The following is a 22,231-nucleotide window of genomic DNA, read 5'->3' on the forward strand; positions in this document are numbered from 1 at the left end:
GAGGCTCTGCCAGTTACCATCAGCTAGAAACACGACAGAGTCAAGGGATTTCCAGAAAACGTTGCAACAAACAAAAACAAGCAGTCAGCAGCTGTGGGCGGAAACAGCTCGGTGACGAGAGTGAAAACCGTTCAAACCAACAGACCACACCATTCACCAGTACAGACTCAGAGGGCTTAAAGCAGCAAAACCACCAGCTGGGTCTGGATGGGTGTACCTGCTGAATTGGCCTGAGAGAGTTTTGGAAAAGTGTCGGCTGAATGAGTAATCCCAGTGAGAAAGTGGACAGTTAATCTGCTTTGAGTGAGTTCAGCGCACAAAGAAAACAGGAGGATTGAAAGAGAGACTGTAGGATAACGATTGTCAAAGTCTGAGCCGAAGACTCGCGAAGTTAGAAGTTGAAGCGTTTAATTTCACTACATTAATTACTCGCTGCCACTAAATGGAGATATCAGCAAGGACATCGCACACTGTGACACATGCAGCAGCGTCTACAGTCGCAGGCAGATCATCGCAAGCTTTAGCTAATTAGCATGCCAGACACTTTCACATGCTGTCAGGGTAGACACACACATGTTGGCACACACACACACACACACACACACACACACACACACACACACACACACACACACACTCTCGCTGGTTCTTTCCTCGCCGGGCTCCGTTTCTCTCTGTCTGTCTGTCTGTGCCTGTCATGCACACGCTCATCCATACTGAGAAATAGTGTAATCTCACACTGCCATATGCTTAACACAAGTCATTAGCATAGCAGCTGCACTCGGCTAATTAGTTGCATTATTATTCGTGTGTGTGTCTCAGTAGTCAGTGATAAACTGTGAAATTAAACATGACAACTTTCTCTGTTTAGTGCGCAATGATCTCGGTAATCTGGTCAGACAGACACAACGTGCTCTGAGTGTGTAGGTTTGATAATCTTTAATATGTTTTCCAAACTTATATTTATTATATTTACTGGCTGCAGTAAATGACAGTAGGATTGTTTTTTCTTACTCTGTGCAGTTCATAATAAATGTTCTTCTATGTTTTCCAGCTTTGCTAAAGTAAAGTGGCCTTTTCTTCTAAATTCTGTTCTGCATATAAGCAGCATAAATCCCATGTCAGCTTTCCTCAGTGCCATGTTGCCGCCTGGTCAGGCAGCAGCTTGAAGCAGCGCGGTTTCCTTCCTGTCAGTCGTGAAGGAGTCTTGCGTCAGCCAGGCTGCTGCCTACATTTTATATTCCCACTGATGTATAATCGCATTCATTCCTTAAATACATTTTCAGCCTTTGTGAGGGTTTAAACTTCGTCTTCGGTGAAATACATGTTAAATAAACAGAGCATATCCAAAAATAAAAGCCGCCACCAGAGAGTCGCATCGAGAATGTGTTTCGTATTAAAACCCGGTCATGCAATTAGTTCTCTGGTGGTTTAGTGTTTAGAAATTGGAAATTACCTTTTTCCCACCCTGTTTGCTCTTTATCCACATCATAATTTGCACCAATTTAACAATACCGGCTAAAAAGATGTATAAATCAGTCCCATTAACATGATATAGCTGTGTGTTTTTGTTCAGCACTCTGTTTGCTTTTCCCGAAAGACCATGTAGTGCTCATGGAGTCCGGATTCTATTTTAGCATATGTGAAATCTTTTAATGTTTTTGAGCTTTCCTCTCCATCTTTCCACCCGTCGCCTCAGTCAAATCACACACAAACAAGACAACTTCTATGAACGTTTATTAGCTGTGTGCTTAACATGTTTGTGTGTGTGTCCAGGTAAGGTGCGCTGGCAGGATTTTGACCAGGATCTGTACGTTGGAGCCACGGTGGTACGACCGGGTCAGGATCCTTACGCCCGGAACAAGTTCAACCAGGTGGAGAGTGACAAACTCCGCATGGACAGAGCTGTGCCTGACACGAGACATGACCAGTATGTATCTCTAAAGAGCATCAAGTAGCTGATCCTGTTCCTCTTCTTGTTTTTTATTGTTGCATGTGTAGTTGCAGTGATTGTGTGTTCGCATGCTGTCTGTCTATTTGACTAATTGGTACCAGACTGGATAAGATCTCTTGGAAACTCCCTCTATTGTGGTCTATCTGATGAAAACCAGGAAGTAGCAGCAGAGTAGACACGCACTATTCACTGTCTGCTAATGGCTGTCGATTGTTCTGCTTGTTAAATGGACAAGGAGACAAAAAATAGAATCATGGCACAATATCTGTTGGATCCCTTTTTATTAGAATAATATCATGTTTTAGCCAGCTTAATAATAATAGATAATAAAACATTTTATATACAGTACATTGAAGTGAAGTACACAAACGTTTCGACATTAAGACCTACAACTAAACAATGTGCAGTGTTAAAGGGTTCACATGGATCTTAAATGATGTAAATGTTGAGGTTGTAAACATTACAGCTGTTGATTGTGGCCTCACCTGTTGAGCCAAACAGGATGCTGAGTAATAACATCTCCTCACTGTCGGAGGCCTTTGTTTTCTGGCTGCACCTGCAACCTGAGGCGACAAGAGCATTATGGAGTGTTTCATCTCAAGGATATGTTTTAGGGCGTTTAAAGTAATTACTTTCTTTTTTTTGTTTTAATGCAATACCTTTTTTTTTGTCTTTTTGGCAAATAAATGCTGATGAGTGTTTCAGCAGGAGGATTATTAGCAGTTTCATTCCTGTTTCTAGTTTCTGGTACATTGTGAACATTTTTAAAGTAATGCTGAACTTGCTTACAAGTTCAAAACCTGATGTACGAGAGGTTTAGAAAAGGAATATGAAAATGTTCTTGCATGAGGCCCAATGATTTTTAAGTTTAAATCAACTTCAGACACAAAGATGGGAAAACGCTGAAAACAGTGGGTCATCACAGTAGGTCAGTGGTTTCAGCAGCGTCGGTCTAGATGTACACAGTGATTCAAAGACTCTTTTTATAAAGGCAGTGGTCTGGCCTCACTGATATATTGACCTAACTTAGACAGCTAGAGCCATTAGCCTATTAAAAGAGCAGGGATGTGTTTCCTATGGATCTGGCTGTGATGTGTCATTTGCACAGCATGCAGCAGCACTGAAGGTTATCCAGAAAAAAAGAGCCCAGTCCAGTTTTTTCAGGCCAGGGCCGCTTCATCAGTGCTTTCAACAAGATCAAAAGGACCTGCAGGTTTATTCTTCAGCTATATAACACACATACATGCCAATTTTTAATTTTTTTTAATTTTTTGCTTGTCAATCAATTCAAGACTGATGCAGCTGCATATTGACTTTCTCCGTGCTTTTAAAGCCAATGCTGCTCTGGTACAAAAGGACCGCTCACATCATGCACACAGACAATTCAATGACAGCGCGTCAATCTGGTGTGTGTTTAAGCTTCCAAAGCCAACTTAGAGAAAACCTCTCTGTTGGCAGTAAGAGTCTTTTTAAATCGTGGGCAAAAGTTAATGTCTTGAGACAGGTGGATTCTTTCTACGCCCTATTCTACACATCTAGACATACAGTAAATACACAAACATCTTTTCATGTGATCTGTATATATATGATATACAGGACATTACAACAGGATTTAACAGTAGTGTTAGGTGGGAAAGAAGTTGTCCTGTTTTCTCCTCCTCATCCTCTCCTTGGCTCCTCGGCTCATGTAGTGTTCCTCATGACCCATGTTCCTCACTTTTAAGTCGGGGTTGGGATTTGTCTCTGTTGGACACACACCCACACACACACACACACACACACACACACACACACACACAAGATCATGGGAGTCTGCAAAACCCAACTTTCAATCCCAGTTTCAGTAGCGCATTACTCTGTGTGTGCGTGTGCGTGTGCGTGTGTGTGTGCGTGTGCGTGTGCGTGTGTGTGTGTGTGTGTGTTTATTGCGTTCATGTATTCAGAGTCTGTTCAGGGAGCGGTTCCAGCTCGCAGCTTTGCTCACACATTCAGCTGTGCCGCTTATGTGCGTAGGAGTGTTTGAGCATTTGTACTCATGTAAGCATTTCTGCTTTAGTCGCTTTGTATTTTTCCTGTCTTCTTATTCCTTATTTGTGTGGTTTCCTGTGTGTGTAGCTGCAGACATAAACAATGGAAGTCAGACCTGCCGGCCTCCAGCGTCGTCATCACCTTCCACAATGAAGCTCGCTCTGCTCTGCTGAGGACTGTGGTCAGGTAGGTGAATGGTGTGTGTGCTGCCCACTTTTAAAAAAAACAAAACGTTTTTGATTTTGATTATTAGGCTGAAATTCTCTCTCTCTTTTTTTTTAATACTTATTATCTTCCTGTCTCTCTCTGTTTAGTGTTCTGAAGAAAAGTCCCTCTCACTTGGTCAAAGAGATCATTCTGGTTGACGACTACAGTGATAACCGTGAGTAACGCACGCAAACACACCTAGTAAGATCGGTGTGTAAATTCATATTTAATGTGTGTATAATCTGTGTGGCACCTGCTTTGTGTGTGTTTCAGCGGAGGACGGAGCGCTGCTGGGGAAGATTGAAAAAGTGCGCGTGTTGAGAAACGACCGCAGAGAAGGTAATTAGAAGAAAGTTTTTGCATTTTTATGCCCACAAAAAGTGCTGTTTTGTGAATGCAATTATTTATCTCATGTTTATGTTTGGGGGCGAAAATATGTTTTTGTGATTTAGGTGTGTTTCTGTAACTGATGTTTCCCTCAGGACTGATGCGTTCGAGGGTTCGTGGTGCAGACGCCGCCACGGCACCAGTCCTCACCTTCTTGGACTCTCACTGTGAATGTAATGACCACTGGCTAGAGCCGCTACTGGAGAGAGTAGCTGAGGTACACACACACACACACACACACACATATATATATGGACACACCTTTATGCATTAATACAGTATATTATTATAATTATGCGCACACTCGAATAAACATACAAAGAAATTGTCCAACCAGAAAAACAATGAAAGGACATTTTTATGTTGTAATGTTAGAGATTGGTGTGGCTCAAAGGTTAATCAGTGTCGTCTGAACAGTCAACAACACACCCTGTTCAGCAGCTCAACACTTGACCTCCTTCTTTCTCTAAAAACAGCTTGAAATTAAAAAGTTGTCAGGCGTCTTTTAAAAGTGACAGTGATGGTAAAGTACAACAGTGTTCAGCTGTTTATAGCATCAATATATTACTGTTATTTTATTGCAACCAATACAGTTTTACTGTTTTTGGTATACTCTCTCACCACCAGCAGGGTTTGTGCACTTTATAGTTGTGTATATATTACACCTTAACTCCATTGTAATTGCTTTAAATGAATTGTATAAGTGTAATGTATTTCAGAACTCAAAATCGCTTCACAAGTGATAATTTTGTTCATTTCTGTAGGGGAATCTTTCACATAGAGGGTCAGAGGTCAGCGTCAGCTACAAAGCTGCAGGCCTGGAGCTGATAGTCAGTCAGTGTCATGTTAGCAATCATGTGAAAAATGAGGCGCGCATGACATTGCGTCAATAACACAGGAATGTTTGGATTCTTTCATATAAAAGCACATTTTCACATTTCTGCAGAAATTCAGAAATACGCACATTTAGTTGTTTTTTCTATTTAAGAAATGAAATGTGAAGTTAAAGTCAGTAAGAAGACAAGCCAGAAATTCAGTAAATGTTTTGGCACAATGACGGGCAGGTTTTGTGTCAGAACACAGATACAGTTTTCCATCCAAGACAACAGGTTTATTTGATTTAAAAAGACGGACCTCTCACACGTTCATGTTTCCTTCTTTTCTAATCAAAGTGAGCTGTAAAAGTTGACATAAACTGAATTCCATTACAGATTAACATGGCTTGAGGAGGAACGTGTAATCACAGTCTGAAGTGGGACACTGTGTGTAAAATGGAGGTCGTTCTTTAAATATTTATCTGGAGTGACTGAAAAATTTCTGCGTTTGAGCCCCCCCAAACGTGGTGTTTTGTCATTCCCAAGTTAATAAATGCTCTGAGCCAAATCTAAAACATTTTGCTGTCAAAGTAATTGACTTTTCTTTTCTTTGCTTGAGTTGCACTTCTGAATAATACATCACACACAAAAAAAAAAAGAAAGAAGGGAAAATGTCTGTGTGGGTGAAAACCTCATGTGTCATATCAAAATGCCTCAGCCCAAAATAAATAAACGCAGTCAGTACCTGGAAGCTTGTTTCCGTTATTGTCATGCTGGCCCTTTGAGTAATCCTCTCTCTAAACTACTGTGCGATGTGGCTCCGTGGGTTTCAGCTCAGGGTTTGATTTGCTGTGGAAGAGACAGAGCTGCTTTACTTTCAGTTGTGCTTTATAAACACACTGATAAACTAAATATAGCATGTCAACTAAAAACATGAATCAGTGGTGTTGAGGGGAATATTTACTTCTGCTCAAAAATATTTATTAATGAGCCACATTTCCTGTTATTCCCATTCTAAATTATTTTGTGTCTGTCTTTCCTTCTCAGGACAAGACCAGAGTAGTTTCTCCCATCATAGATGTCATCAACATGGACAACTTCCAGTACGTAGGAGCCTCTGCCGACCTGAAAGGAGGTACAGTACACAAGTAGAGAGGAACACGCATGTGATGTCCTGTGTGCTTCAGTGAGTACAGCTTGAACACAAGGCCGTGTGTAAGTTATGTTTTTATGACAATGACAATGCTGTTGTGTTACTAGCAGCATTAAAGACTGTTGTTTTGGTGTTCAGTGCTCTATTTCATAAACAGTTTTCACTTAAGGCTGCTGTTGCTATTTCTCACACATAAGACAAACACTTCTGCCAAGAGTATACCAGCATGTTTAGTCTAACGACTCGCTGGATATAAACAGTGTCTACAACACAGCATACTAACTCTAACTGGATTTTGAGTATGTAGTGCATTCATACTGATAAAGTGACAACATTTAGTACACTTAAATATGTCGGTATATGTAGTAGATTTGCTTTCTTATTGTGTGTGGTGTTGATGGACACTATTGTCCCACAATGAAATGGAGGAGCTACTCATAGCAGGAAAAAATTTAAACTACATGTGGAGAGTTTCTGAAAACAAATAATAATCTAGTGTGTTTAATTCCTTAATTCATATAATTTTACTTTATTCATAAACATATATATTCCTTTATTTTGCTATGTACATACTCCAGGATCCTATGCTATCTACTCTTGTCAGGTTTAGGGGCTGTACTCTCTCTCCTGACACATGAACACACACAGACATGTGAAATCAGGCGACTGCAGATGTATCCAGTCAACTAATCTGAACCTGCCAAATCTAATTATATAACCAGACTGCTACTTAATCCCAACTAATGGTCCTAATGCTGTTGTTCTCTTTTGTCCTCTGTGTGTTTATGTCGGTAGGTTTTGACTGGAACTTGGTGTTTAAATGGGACTACATGACTCTGGATCAGAGACGAGCCAGACAAGGCAACCCTATCGCCCCCATAAAGTAAGACCGACGCTCTCAGACAAAAGCACTCACGCATCCGCTCAAGTGATTACACTTTTTGTTTGCTAGATGACTCCAACTACTAACCTCAGCCTTCCACCTGCCCTCTCTCTCTCTCTCTCTGCCCCTGCAGGACTCCAATGATAGCAGGAGGTCTATTTGTCATGGATAAGGAATACTTTGAGCTGCTGGGAAAGTATGACATGATGATGGATGTGTGGGGAGGAGAAAACCTGGGTAAGTGCTACTACAGTGTAAATGTAAATTCAGTGGAGCCACAGTGGAGCATGAAGTCAGTAGAGTCACAGCAGACAGATGATGGTGGTTTGAAGATGAAAATATGACACTATAATGACTGTCAGAGGAATAGAAAGTCTTGGTGAGTGAAGGAAACAAAAAAGAAAAACAAATAGAGTGTGATTAAGAGTGGAAAGGAAAGTGGCAGGTAGAGAAAATAAACTAAAACTACTGTCAACATTTGCCATCAATACACTTCGCTGCTGTCATGTGTTGCACCCCAACGCTCTCATTCTCTAAAGCTGACAGACGTGTGATGTGTCAGGAGTTTTACCAGAGGCGTTAAAGAAACAGTTTGACATTTTGGGAAAGGCGCCTTTTTGTTTTCTTGTGGGAGTTAGATGAGAGGATTGATACCAGAGATCATTATTTATTCTGAACAAAAACTAAAATGTAAAAATAACAGTTTGTGGTCTTATTGTGGGGGGCATTATGTTCTGGACTATTTCTTCTCTTTATGCTAAGCTAAGATACTTCTGGCTGTAGCTTCATATTTAACATACAGATATGAGACGAGTATAGATCTTCTCATTTAACTCTCGGCAAGAAATCCGATAAGCACATTTCCCAAAATGTCAAACTATTCCTTTTAAACGGGTTCACATGTGTAACTTCTTTCCATCATATGTGCTGTGCTTTTGGCTTGAAAAACAACAGATTTCTGCTCACTTATAAAATCTGCACTCTCTCTTGAGATTTGATTCTAAAGTAGCACCAGTGATGTGTCTCACGTGATCAACTCATGAGCTCATCTACGGTTTCTGTGCCAAGAACGTGATGAAGAACAGAAAATCCTTCAGTAATTGGGGGTCATATGTGGATGAAAGAGTCCTCCAGATTACAGTTGATCTTAGAAAATTGCAGTGTTAATGTGATAATAATGTGAGGGAAAATAACCATAATGTACACAAAAGAGATCATGTTCAAACAGTACAATGATATAATAACAGCTGTGTGTCCTCTCTCTCTTGTTGCTTTTGTCTGAATTCAGTTGGGAAATTGTTAAGAATAAACAGAATGATTCATGCTCTTGAGACGGCACAGTGATTCAGAACTGGATTGACAGTTCAGATGCTGGTTTACTTGTTTACTCGTTTAGACAACACTTGTTCAAATACAGACAGTGTTGGAGATGGAAACTGACTATCATCACACAGTGAAAACATCTATGAGGTCCTGAGTTAATTTCAACACAAGACTTCTTACTTACTTTTTGTAGAAACAGTGTGTTGGAACAAATGAAGAAATATGTTTTTCTGTCTGACCTGTGTGTGTTTGCGTGTTTCAGAGATCTCATTTCGTGTGTGGCAGTGTGGTGGCAGTCTAGAGATCATCCCCTGCAGCAGAGTTGGCCACGTCTTCAGAAAGCAGCATCCATACACCTTCCCTGGGGGCAGCGGGACTGTGTTTGCAAGGTAAAACACACACACACACACACACACACACACACACACACACACACACACACTGTCTTTTTCTATCACTTCAGAGGACATCACATTGACTTACATTAATTTCCTGGAGACTTACCATAAGTCACCCTAAAATTGAATGATTTACGTCATGCGGACCCACAACATGATTAATACATCTCCACACACACACTAAAACGTGTGTCATTAACTATCCAGGCTCCACCCATCACATTCATTCATTTAATTACTGAAAAACAATATTTCTCATTAACTCATGCCACATTCCTACCAGTTTGTTTAGTGTACACTGGATATCTTGTGCTTCCCTTCAATGAGCCATTAAGTCATGATCTAATCTAATATCAATGTGTCAATATATTTCTTGTTTGGGATATATAGTAATCTTGATTTTCTTTGGTAATATGTTTTCATTTGAGTTCACTACTTTCCCTCCATACAAAGCTCTTTAGTCGTCTCTTTATACTGAAATTATTTCAGATGTTGGTACCCTTGTCATTTGTATCAAGCGCTGTTGTAAACAGTGGAACATACATTATTGAGTTTTACTACAGCTCTGAGAATTAAACCAGTGTTGGATAATTAAAACCAAGCACTAACAATTAAAAAAAACAATAAAAAAGTAATCACAGGGCAAATCGACTTCAAATTTCGAAAGAATGCTGTTGTTTAATATAGAAGATCTGATTTTGCATGCGCTGCCCTTTAGGGCTCTGATACATGTGGCAACATAACCACTGAACATCAGTAATAGGAAGCATGATACAAAGAAAGATATGGATCTCTGCTTCGAAACGGTCTCCAACCACAAGTAACCACCCCTGGAAACGAGCCCAACAAACCCTCATGGCCCTGATTAAGAATTTCAACAAGCAGATAACAGGGAATTTGAAGTGGCTGTGGTTTCTCTGGTCATAGCTGTGAAAAAAACAAGAAATGAAGGGCATAATAGATCAACAGTCTCTGGGAGTCTCTGTGGAATCAGCTCATCACTATTTTTTAGGTGGCGTCTGAAACAGTCATTCTGAGAGGCTGAGTGATAATTGTGACGCCTCTTCTATGCAGATGAAAATGACTACATGTTTTCTGGTGGCTGTAACCAACTGGGATGCTGAAGATGTAGAAATTAATCCAACAGTGCACAAGGAAAGACCAGCGGCATCTTAATGATACTTAAAAATGGGGTAGTTCTTATAAACTGTGAATGGACCCTGAGCTGGATGACAACCAAAAAGAAAAGACTCCAGTGGATATATATGAACATCAATCAGACTGTTTCAGAGTTTATTATATAAAATGCTTTCTGTGGATGGGACTCCTGTGAACAACATTCCCAATATGTTTTTGTCAGTTACGGAAAACTGAAACACGGTCTCAAAAGTAGTTGCGTAACCCTTTCCAACAATTCAAGATATAATTTATTAATTGGTGGGTACAGTGGTGTTCTCATGTATCAGCCTCAACAATGGAGACTCACAATGCAGAACAGCTTCTGTGCTTTGAGGCTGCTTCAGTTCAACGTCTCGCCCTTCAGTCTGAACAAAGCCCCAGACACTCTCCCTGTGTCTGCTGGCAGTGACCCTGGGGAGCTGTGAGACGGCACCTGTTTTGTCTGCTTAGATGACTTTATAATTGTTCTGGGAGTAGCATTTCCCAGATATCCAACTTGCGTATATTGGACATGTGGAGACAGGACCAACTTACAATCAATGGCTAAGAAAAGCCTGTCTAGATCCCATATAAAGTTCCTTGGTGTGCATTGTCTCTGTTGCTGTGGTGCAGGTGGATCAGGATTAAATAAAGATTTCTCCATAGGGCAAGCTGGCTGCACACTGCAAATAGTTATTGTAAAAAATACATATAGCGAAAAACAGCATCTGGCGTCACCTCCAACATCTGAATTTTGAGTTCTTTGATCTTCAGGTGCCTCGTTATCTCAGAACTACTCCTGAGTGTTTGAAACTGAGAAGTGCACTGTGTTGATGTATCACTCCACCCTGTCTGAGCTACAACATGCCGTTTCCTCGCTGGTTTCTTTGTAAGAATTGACACTAAATGCAACCCTGTAGTCAGTTATTTTTCCAGTATGCAATGAAGGTCCTCACAGTGCTTCTTTGAAGATTCACAGATGAAAGTCCTGCAGCTATCTGGAACAGAAAATGGCTATATTTAATGAATCACAAGACTGTCTGTCAGTCTTTCCACTCACAAGCGTCAGACTTTGAAAACCTCTTGTTCTAGAAAGAAGATATGAGCAAGTTGTGTTTTACTCTGACTGACACATGGTCTGCAGTACTGTGTTACATCATCAGAAAAAAATGGAAATGAATGAATGACCAATGAATGCAGTAACTGGAAAAATAAACACACATTCATATTTGTCTGTTTAAGCAGTGCCCTCTTATGGCTCTACAGATGTATGAAAAACTGACAAGTGAGAGCAGGAGAGGGAGTGTATGCATGTTTTTGTCTGTCTAGTGCCATTTGTCTCGGACACCACACACACACACACACACACACACACACACACACACACACACACACACACACACACACACACACCATGTCCAGTTTGGAGATGACTGGTTATGTCTGGGAACAGCTCCCATGCAACATTGATATAGTCTGCCACATGCCTTTATCCTAAGTCTGTGTCTCTGTCCCTGTTTTTCCATCCCTCTGTCTCACTCTGTCACTCTTGTCCTCCATCACTCACTCTCTCTGTTTTTATGTCCCTCTCCATCCTTTTCTGATGTCTCATGTTGCCTGTCTTTCATCACACCTCTCCCCATTGTCCCTCACCCTTCCCTCATTTTTCTTCTGTCCTCTCCCTCTCAGGAACACAAGGAGAGCAGCAGAGGTGTGGATGGATGAGTATAAAAACTTCTACTATGCTGCTGTCCCCTCAGCGAGAAACGTCCCATACGGAAAGTAAGTACCACCAAGTATGAGCCCTAAAGGAGTTAGACAGCATAATGTAGCTAGATCATAAAATTATGAATGGGCATATTAATTGGATTTCCAATTAGCAGCATGTCAGCTGTAAAAGAAGTCAGTTACCCCTTTCTATGGAAGTGACATGAGGCAGTTAATGTGTTTTACAGAGGGCAAAAAGTCAGTGCCTGATTTGAACTGATCAAAAGACTGTCATATTATTTGACGTGCTGAAGGGATTAGTGTTGGATTATGACAGCATAGGCCAGAGCAAAAGAACATGATGGACACAAACAGCATTGGTAAAGAGGAGGAAGGATCAGATGGCAGAGCTCCACAAAAAAAGGGGCAGATGGATATTAAACAAGCTGGTTACAGAGGTTTTAGTAGGGTGGCAATGTCGGTCGGCTTGATTGGCATCTCAACATTTTGTACATTCACGGTTCCCAGAGGATGAATCCCAATTACTTTTGTGGTCCCCTGACTTTTTCCTCACAAAGCCGCTAGCATGACTGTAGACTCTTGTGCTTGATTTTCTTGAAGGAAAGGCCAGTATCCCAGGGGGTAGTTCTCTGTTATGTAACTGTATTGTTGGGTTTTTTGTTTTTTTTTGCTGTTTTTCTTGATTTCATTTTCTCTGCATATTAGCTGACTGCGGCTTCATGCCTGTTCACACTTTTCTCTGAATAGGCTACACAACAATAAGTATTCTCACATTCATACAGTGTAGCTAGACGAAGATTAATATGCTTATTATGTGACCTTGTGGGCATCTCCCTCCAGTGCCAGCCTAAGCTGTTATTTTCCTCAAAGGATGCAGCCTCAGACGTGCCCTCGGCCTCTACTATCTGCCCTTACAGGCTGGCAGAGGAGGAGGGCTATAATTCAATCAATGTTGGGAAACGTTTTGAGAAGCACAAGTGATCCACACTCTAATTCTCTTGTCTCTTTCTCTCTCACAGTATCCAGAGTCGCATGGAGATGAAGAAGAGATTGGGCTGCAAGCCATTCAAGTGGTACCTGGAGAACGTCTACCCTGAACTGCGGTAAGAAAATGAGAGCTTTTTATGTAATATGATAGGGTACAGGGTATGACACAATATATTATACAACATGTAGGGAAACCTCTCACCTGAATTGCAGCTGTAGTATTACGAGGAAACCACAGCTCTGCCAGGAGAGTGTGTGATCTCCTGTGTGTTAATGTTTTATACTTTATTAAGACTCTTAAATGACTGTGGTGACACTAATGACAAACCTTTATTAGCAATTAGGACTCAAGCACATTATTAAATGTTGGCAAGTTTGCAATTTGTCACTTTCATGAATGAGATTAATCATTTTCAGATGTAGTAACATAAGGGCTGTAATGTCCTATTTGTTAGAAGAACATGGTTTTCTTTCCACTATTGATTAATAAAACTAAAATATTTCAATAGATTTAGTACATACCATTAATATGCCGTTTAACAACACTGTGTTTGTGTGTGTTCAGGGTCCCAGATCACCAGGACATAGCGTTTGGAGCCTTGCAGCAGGGAGGAAACTGTCTGGACACCCTGGGTCATTTTGCCGACGGGGTGGTAGGCGTCTATGAATGCCACAACGCTGGGGGAAACCAGGTAGCGTTACCACGACGACACACACAGGTCAGCTTGTCAAATCCTTGCTCTAAAGACACCTGGGTGGCAGGTGGTGGCACTGAGGTGGTGAGAGCACAGGGGGAATGTTAGAGGCTTCAAATTGTGAAGGTCAAATGTTACAGAATGTGAAATGTTTTTAAACTAAAAAGAGAAAAAAATGTTAGATATAGAATAGGTAATTTCTAAATGTCAGTCCAGCTGCAAACTTAACATGTATACTGAAGCCTCAACTTACATACAGAGTATCTGTACATGGAAGTATTTTAACATTGTTCTTGGAGGAAGTGTGAATGTCTTGGAGCACTTTGAATGTGGAGGGTGTATGGTATGTGTGCGTGTGTGTGTGTGTGTGTGTGTGTGTGTGTCTGCAGTTTCTCAAATAGTTCATTCCTAAAATAGAATCACAGGTGTGGTGGTCTTACTGGGAAAACTGATGTCACTCAGTGTTAAAGACCATTGGCTTTACACGCCTGGTTTACCCTCATTATTTTGCAATATTGCAAAAAAAAATTTAATTTTTAAAAGCAAATTTTACAGCCTCAACTCCAGCTTGAAATGAACTTCTGCTTTGGCTAAACAATAACACTTTGTCTCACTTGTACTGTAGAGTATGATATAACACACAGTCACTCAATCCCACCTCTATTATCTATTGCTGCTATTGTTCAAGTCAGTTCAGAACAAACCATAATAGAACAACAGCATTCCTTTTAATTTGTTCATGTAAAGAGGGCAGAACTGGTCTTACATTTCATGTAAGACATACTTGATCATTCAATCGGATGAAGACGCCATTTGTTATTTGATCTAATGCCAGTTCTTTGTTCTTTAGTTAAGTAAGTGGACCTAAAAATGTCTTTGTTAGAAAGACGGACAAAAAAAGTAGAAAGAAACAAAAGCTGTGGTGCAGGTTTTTTTTAATGCTCAGTACTTCAACATGTACTCTTTATTATGTTATAAAATAAAACATGAAATTTGGCCAATACTCCATATAAAAAGACTTGGATCATTGTTTGTTCAGAACATCCCTAACCACCAGTGTGGGTGTGTTTATACTAATGTTTTTACATGTATCTATTTTTGTAAAGGAGTGGGCCCTGACCAAGGACAAGTCAGTCAAGCACATGGACTTGTGTCTGACTGTGGTGGACAGAACAGCTGGCTCCCTCATCAAACTACAAGGCTGTCGAGAGAACGACAGCAGACAGGTAAAAACACTCTGGACTATGTTAATCGGTTTACCGCAGATCAAATATCAAAGTCAAGTTATATGTCATGACGTTGTTGTTTCTGTACAGAAATGGGAGCAGATTGAGTCCAACTCGAAGCTTCGTCACGTGGGCAGCAACCTCTGTCTGGACAGCCGCAGTGCCAGAATGGGCGGACTCACAGTGGAGGTCTGCAGCCCGAGCCTCAACCAACAGTGGAAGTTCACCCTCAATTTACAATCATAGGGGGCGCTACAGACCCTGGGAAGAGTTGGATATTAGATCGAGACACCAACAGACTCTGAGACCCGGATAAAGAGATGGAAATAGACTCGAGGAGAAAGACAAACTTGATGGATTAATGGATCCTTCTCGCTCCTCCTCCTCCTCCTCCTCCTCCTCAGAGGTGCAGCCAGTCACATCTATACACCTCTCCCCCACCTCCACCCCAAAAAAACAAAGAGCCACACCCACTGGTGGGGGAGGGGCTTGTAGACCGTAATGGAGTAAACAGGAAATTGACTGGTGGATGGATGGTGACAGTGATGATCATGATGAGGACAGAAGCGATGAAGAGGCTTTCCATCCAAACTACATACCTCAGTGTTTTTTCATTGATGGTTCCAGAGGAAAATGACGAGTGAATTCTTTTTGTTCCTTTACTTTCTTTGATGCTGGTGAGATAGAACTCTTTGACGTTTTTACTTTGTAATTATTTTATTTTCCTATTAATATTTTTTATTTCTTTCTGTTAATTCTCCACGGAGGTTTCGCAGGAGCTTTTTTTTTTTTTTTCCCATTCTCGAAAGAATCGGATGTTGGTGTTGACACTCCTCTCAGCTGCTCTCTCTTTGTTGTACCACGCCGGGCTAGAGCCTGTCACGGCAGGCGGGGGCTTCGGGTTGTGGTTTTCAGTGATGTTTGGGTGTAGAGTGATGGGAAGGGAGGAAACGGACTCTATTCCTTGAGCTTTTCCTCTCATTTACTCTCATTGGTTTACAGGATCAACAGAGAAAAGAGGCGAGGTGGAGAGAAGAATGCTGTGTGTTCTGCTTTGTTTCCTACAGATTGTGTCTTGGGGAGGGGAGGGGGGTTCAGGGAGGAGCTTCTCTGCTTTGGATGGGGCCTGACACCGACCTGTCTGGCTGGAAGTGCAGTTCCTGAAACCAGGAAGTGTCTTGAACCCACCCTCAGGATTTACTTGTAGTTTGTCTTCAGGCTGTGGCACTGGCTGCTACAGCATCTTCACTTCTACACCATTATGTCTCGAAAGAAACAACACACAGAAAAAAAAATCTCTAATCAGTCTTTTTTTAAAAAAATGTATTTTGTCGAAAAAATGGAACCAAATTCTAAATGGATGTTTTGTGTTTCAGGAATACCAGAGGAGCGATTAAAGTGTTTTTCTTCACATACTCTCGCTGCTCTCTAACTGCTCCCTGTGCAGCAGTTCAGTTTATACATCTTCTTTTCCCGCACCGATAATTTTCTTTGCCTGTGCCTGATATTGACATTGTAGGAAGGTTACGGTCTACGAATCACACTCAAACTGGATTTAATGTTGCAGCTGTTTCTCTAGAGCTAACAGGTGTTGGCTGCAAAAGTATAACGGTGACATTTCATAATATCACCACGATGAGATACCCAATAATTTACAGATCAGCTAACATGATTGAGATGTTTGTTTCTATACTTTCAACGTACTACTAGCAGGAAACCACAGTGCTCATATGTGGCAAACATTTTGTACTTGACATCTGAGGTCCCTCTTTTTGTTGACAAAGTAAAACCTTGCTTATTCCAGCCTGAGAACAGATGCAAAAAAGGGTTTTCAAAGTCTTGACTGTAATCAAACTGTATGAAATGTGCATGCACATGTGTTCTGAAAAGCTGCATGTATCACCAACAAGCTCCCACGGTTACACTCAGTCACTAGTGTTTTCCATCAACATGTTTTATTTTCTTCATGGTGCCAGTTAGATGAGCCATCTGTTCAGAAGTTTGAAAATGCAATAAACAAGGCTTTACTGTTTGTCCTCACTCTGTTTCTGCTAGAGGTGAGCAGGTTTTTCTGATTGCTCACGCAGGACTGCTCACTTTCTGCTGATACGAAACACAAATGAGAACACTCGTTATTTTGGCGAGCTACAATATCTCAGTGTCACCAAACTGCATTGTGCCACTTGTTAGTTTTTTTTGTTACCTGGTAGTGTTACTGATGCCATGTGTCTGTGTGTTGTGTATCTTTTGCAAAACTAGTCTCTCCTGGGCTTTGACACATCTTAACTGCTATGATCCTCCGTGCTGTTAGTCATTGGTGAGTAATGATGGTGCAGTTTGGGGAAACTGGTGACAGAGTGACTAGGCAGCTTCAAGGCAACTTACATTAACACAAAATATCTTTGAACAGATACTGTACAACAGAAATGGCCTATATCCTAATTTATTCTCGAAAGAAGCTGCAGCCTCAAGTGTTCTTTAATGTCAAATATCCTCTCTGTTTCTGACATTTCCCTCTCTCACGCACACATTCTCATCTTTACTTGTAAATGCTCCTTAGATTTTTGTTTGTTTTGTTTTACTGAGTTACAGAAACTGACAAGGACAGCTGGTCATGTTTGCTGTGTGACACTTTTTCCATTCTCTGTCCCATCCCTTTGTTTGTTTTCTGCCATTTTGTTCCTTGTACCTGCTGTTTGCCTTGTCTTATACGTTCATCCAACTGTAAGCAGAGTGAGTGGAGAAGGTCAGCTGAAACTGCAGCTGTTTGAAAAGCCTATCCTGTGAATTGATAGGTTGCTGCATAGTGCTGCGAGGCACAGGGCCCGTGTGTATGAGGCCAGATGTGAGGAAGGTTTTGTGTTGCCATGGTGACCAGACTCAAGGGCCCAAATCTGATTTAGGGTTTCCTTTTAGATTTCATGCTAATCGGGAGGTGAATTTACTAATAAATACTGGAAAAGGGTTTTTCTCCTGCCTTTCTGTTTGGAAACTGCAAAAAAAAAATGAAACATTTTCAGTTGTGTCTTAATTGCAGTACTGAAGAGCTGATTGGAATTTAAGTTGTAAATTAATCAGAGGCTTTGGTGCATTACAGTACATGAAACTATAGCACAGGACACATCATCCTTTTCAGGAATGCTGCCATCTTTCCACACATGCATGTAGTGTTGTAGATCGACAGTTGAGAAGAGGTGAGAACCTCAAACTAGAAAGTCTTAATTTTCAAGGTATCTGGCCCTTTGTCATCGTCAGTGAAGGTAACATGATGATGGTTTTTAGTGGTGTACAGCGCCCTCTATTGTCACACCTCTGGTGGGTAACAAGTAGAGAACCAGAAAAGGAAAGAAAAAGGGACTCGAGGTAGTAAACTTCTGATGCCCCACCAGAGAGTTTCAGACTTTTTTCTTAATCACATTTTCTTTGTCTTTGGTTCTTTCTATTGTTATTTAACTGACCTACTAAAATGGCCAGGCAGTGGAAACTGAACAGGCATGAGAACCAAACTGCACACAGCTGAGTGACCATGGCAATACTGTCTGCGACAACGGTTCAACAATATGTTGTTTAAAGCCTTTTCTTTTTAAACTAGTCTTATTCTTGTGAAGATGAAAGGATTTTTATTTTATTTTGTATTATTTTCATGTTCTACACAGAGGAAATGACTGTAATAATTAAGTAGTCCAGCACCTCATTTTGATTGGATGATTAAATGTTTACATCTTTAGCACAATGTGCCAAAGTTCCTTCCTGTTTTCTCTGTATGAGGAAGAATGAGAAGAGGTAAAAGTCTTTGGAACTCGTTCAGTGTTGGCTGCACATTTGCCTACACTATATTGTGTGTCTGATTGTTCTTAGTTTCAGTTTGACTTGTGGGACACGCCGGGGGCATGGCTGCTCTTAGCTGCTGATCTGGTGTAAGTTTTATAATGAACACATGGTACAAATTTAGCAGTTTCCTTATTTGCTGTCTTAACATTTGTCTGCAAAACGTCTGTTGAGGCAGAACCGAACATAATTGAAAAAGAGGAAGAACATTGTCAATCTTGCAGACAGGCATCTTTATTAGCATTAAAAGGGGTTGTATAACTGAACACCTGTCAGTGAAGAAGAGCATCTTTTCCACTCGGCCAGCAGGACTTTATTCATACTCACTGTGTTTTGGAGGAAAACAATCAGCAGGTTTAATTGAAGGAGTTTAACAGGAGAGGAGGTACAAAGGTCAAGCTTTGTGTTCTCTCAGCTTTTTATGATTTGTCCTAACAAGAGGGAAGTCTTTCCCCTTCAGACCACCTCAAATGCCCTCTTAGAATTAACAGAGGAAGAGCCCTCTCTGATATGTGAAAAGCCCCGCTGAGACATCCAGCTCAGGACTGCTTAAGCTTCTCCATCTTTTGCTACAATTGACAGTGACAGTGTGTATGAGTCGGGCATAAGAGGGGCTTAACATGCACATAAGACACTATACTGTACAAGTCTCATCAACCAGTAATGACAGATAAAAGATGAAACGGTAATCAGTAGGGAGGGATGTGAAGTAATGGGATAATGGTGTGTTTTCTAAGAGGAATGTGGCGTCATTGAACGACAGTGGTGATATGGCACGAGGGGTCACACATGTAAAAGTGTATATTTTTGTATATACCTACATCAGTGTGTGTACAGTATGTACATATATACACAGTGTACTCAGCTGCGGTTCCTAGTTTTGTTGTCAGACTGTACAGCGCTTCTAACTGTTCCCTGTTTTATAGATACTGCAGAAATTCAACTTTGAATGAGGAGAAATGATTAACTTAAATAAATGCATTTATATATATAAACTAAACAGTGTCAAGTATTTTGGTCTGCGACAGTGATTGACGGTGCAAGCTCACAATAGATACACAAGCACCAACACAAACATACCCAGACATGTACCATGGACCGCAATCTGCAAAAACCTCCGGTGTCCAAGGATTGACAATGTGGCAGCTAAACATGTATTCTGTATTCTTATATTTAAAGAAGGAACTTTCTCCATCCATCAGTCAAACATGGTTACTGTGTTTTGGATCTCATATTGTGGGAGTCCAACCACCCATATGGTGTGCTATGACGCAGCATTTTGGGCAACGTTAGAATAAAATTCCTGGTAGACGTTTTAATTAAGTAATTTCATGGCAACATATTGAGATCCTAATAACCACCTAACACCCTTTACATATTTCTCTACCTCAACATGAACTAAGCCTGAAATTTCAGAACAATGCAGATGGGTAATATTTCCTCCAGGAGAGATGGGTTACTGGAGCAAAAGCAATATGATTTAATGTAGTGACACATTTATAATGCATGCACATATTTACACAGGCAATGTGCATTATATGGACAAACTATTTAGGCAATTCCATGTTTACTCCTAAATTGTATTTTGTACCAACTGGAGGTTCTGTACTGAACCATTTTGTTCTTCTGTGACTCCTCAACATAAAAAACAGAAGCATGTGGACTACATGTGATTGTTGAACATCTCATTCCCAAACCATTAATACAGTTCAACAGCAGTCTCCACTCTTCTGGGAAGGTTTTCCATGAGACTTGGGAACCCGGCTGCAGAGATTTGTTCCCACTCAGCTGTAAGTGCGTATGATCGGACACTGATGTTGGACTTTAGGCTCACAGTTGGTTCAACCCAAAGGTGTTTGATGGAGTTAAGGTTAGGGCACTGTGTAGGCCAGTCAAGATCTTTAAACTCAGAAAACCATTTCTTTATGGACCTTGCTTTGTACACATTGTCATGTTGAAACAGGTGAGGACCTTCCTCAAACCTTTGCTGTTGGATGCACACTCTTTGCTGAACTCTCCTTGTATGTCAAACTTAAATCATGAAAACAAGCACCAGACTAAAAGGGCACAAAAGTGGTATTTTGGCCATATAGTGTACTGAGTAGGACATCACTGTATGTTATCTTGTTGGAGCCTGCATGTCTGTCTGTCTAGTAAATGATCTGGTAAGACTGTGGCGCACATTGACACATAGATTTGCACTAATATAAATATTTTTTATTTTATTAATCAGAATCAACTTTATTGGTCAAGTTTGTTTAAACATTCAATGAATAAGAGTCCAATTTTCAGTAGCGCTCAATGTAGCCTGTTTGCACACAGCGCTAATAACAAATACACACACACATACTAGTGTATATATATAGTGTATATATATATATATACACTAGTAAAGCAAGGACAACACAGATAAGCAAACATTCACATGCAACTATAATGTACAAGCAAGTATGTATGAAAATAAATATAGAAATGTATATAAAACAAAGCATGGACAACAACACTGTCTGTACAGGTCAAATGTAAACTGTCTACAGGGTTACAAATAGTGCAAGAGGCATGTTTATAGAACAATTTAAGTCATACATCAGATATTATGTTTAATACATACAGCATTGATTTAATTTTCAACTGATGTCCCCTGGATAGATGTTAGATTAGCCATTAAAACAACAATAAAACCAGAGGTGGAAGAAGTACACAGTGTAGAAATACTCTTACAAATAAAAGTCCTGCATTCAAAATTTTACTTAAGTAAAAATACAAAGGTATTACCATCACAATATACTTAAAGTACTAAAGTTCTCATTGTGCAGAATGTCCCATTTCAGAAACATATATAATATATATATATATTACTGGATTAAAATTGCAATAATGTGTACATCACTTTAATGCTGCAGCTGGTAAAGGTGGAGCTAATTTCAACTACTTTATAAACTGCTAGCTTGTGAATTCCCCCCATATCTTATTACAACCTATAATAATTCATCATATCTTATTTGTTGATTTATATTTTGTATTATTAATCTGAATGTTCAAAGCAACTAGTAACTAAAGCTATCAAATGAATGTATTGGAGTAAAAATAACAATATTTGCCTCTGAAATGTGGAGTTGAAGTATAAAGTAACAGAAAATGGAAATACTCAAGTAAAGTACAATTACCTCAAAATTGGACTTACGTACACTACTAGACTAAATGTACTTAATTAGAAAAAAACACACAACATGTAAAATCAGAGCAGGACAAAGCAGGCGAAAACATGACGCAGCTGAACAGGATAAAAAGCTCAGAGGAGTAAGGCGAGTAGCAATACAAAGTAGGTCGTGTAAAATGCAGGCAATTAATACAATGTGAAGCAGACAATCAGCAGAGGCAGTTAAAACATGGCATTACATTACAGAAGATATAGGGTAGGCAAAACCAGAAGGGAGACAATCTGACAAAGCTACAGTGCA

The 22,231-nt window shown here is 40.3% G+C and overlaps 1 protein-coding gene across 1 annotated transcript in view; it reads left to right on the forward strand.

The window, feature by feature from the left end:
* Positions 1 to 15,188, forward strand: part of galnt2 (UDP-N-acetyl-alpha-D-galactosamine:polypeptide N-acetylgalactosaminyltransferase 2) — a 45,293-nt gene extending 30,105 nt beyond the window's left edge. Inside the window, exons 3-16 of the mRNA XM_070903076.1 lie at positions 1,777 to 1,930; positions 4,070 to 4,168; positions 4,297 to 4,364; positions 4,463 to 4,528; positions 4,672 to 4,793; positions 6,439 to 6,526; positions 7,340 to 7,427; positions 7,561 to 7,664; positions 9,013 to 9,139; positions 11,996 to 12,088; positions 13,054 to 13,137; positions 13,587 to 13,713; positions 14,823 to 14,942; positions 15,033 to 15,188. Coding sequence (XP_070759177.1) covers positions 1,777 to 1,930; positions 4,070 to 4,168; positions 4,297 to 4,364; positions 4,463 to 4,528; positions 4,672 to 4,793; positions 6,439 to 6,526; positions 7,340 to 7,427; positions 7,561 to 7,664; positions 9,013 to 9,139; positions 11,996 to 12,088; positions 13,054 to 13,137; positions 13,587 to 13,713; positions 14,823 to 14,942; positions 15,033 to 15,188 — 1,496 coding nt within the window. The remainder of the gene's footprint in view (positions 1 to 1,776; positions 1,931 to 4,069; positions 4,169 to 4,296; positions 4,365 to 4,462; positions 4,529 to 4,671; positions 4,794 to 6,438; positions 6,527 to 7,339; positions 7,428 to 7,560; positions 7,665 to 9,012; positions 9,140 to 11,995; positions 12,089 to 13,053; positions 13,138 to 13,586; positions 13,714 to 14,822; positions 14,943 to 15,032) is intronic.
* The last annotated feature ends 7,043 nt before the right edge of the window (positions 15,189 to 22,231 follow it).

Source organism: Enoplosus armatus, chromosome 1 (genome assembly GCF_043641665.1).
Source record: "Enoplosus armatus isolate fEnoArm2 chromosome 1, fEnoArm2.hap1, whole genome shotgun sequence".
NCBI lineage: Eukaryota > Metazoa > Chordata > Actinopteri > Centrarchiformes > Enoplosidae > Enoplosus > Enoplosus armatus.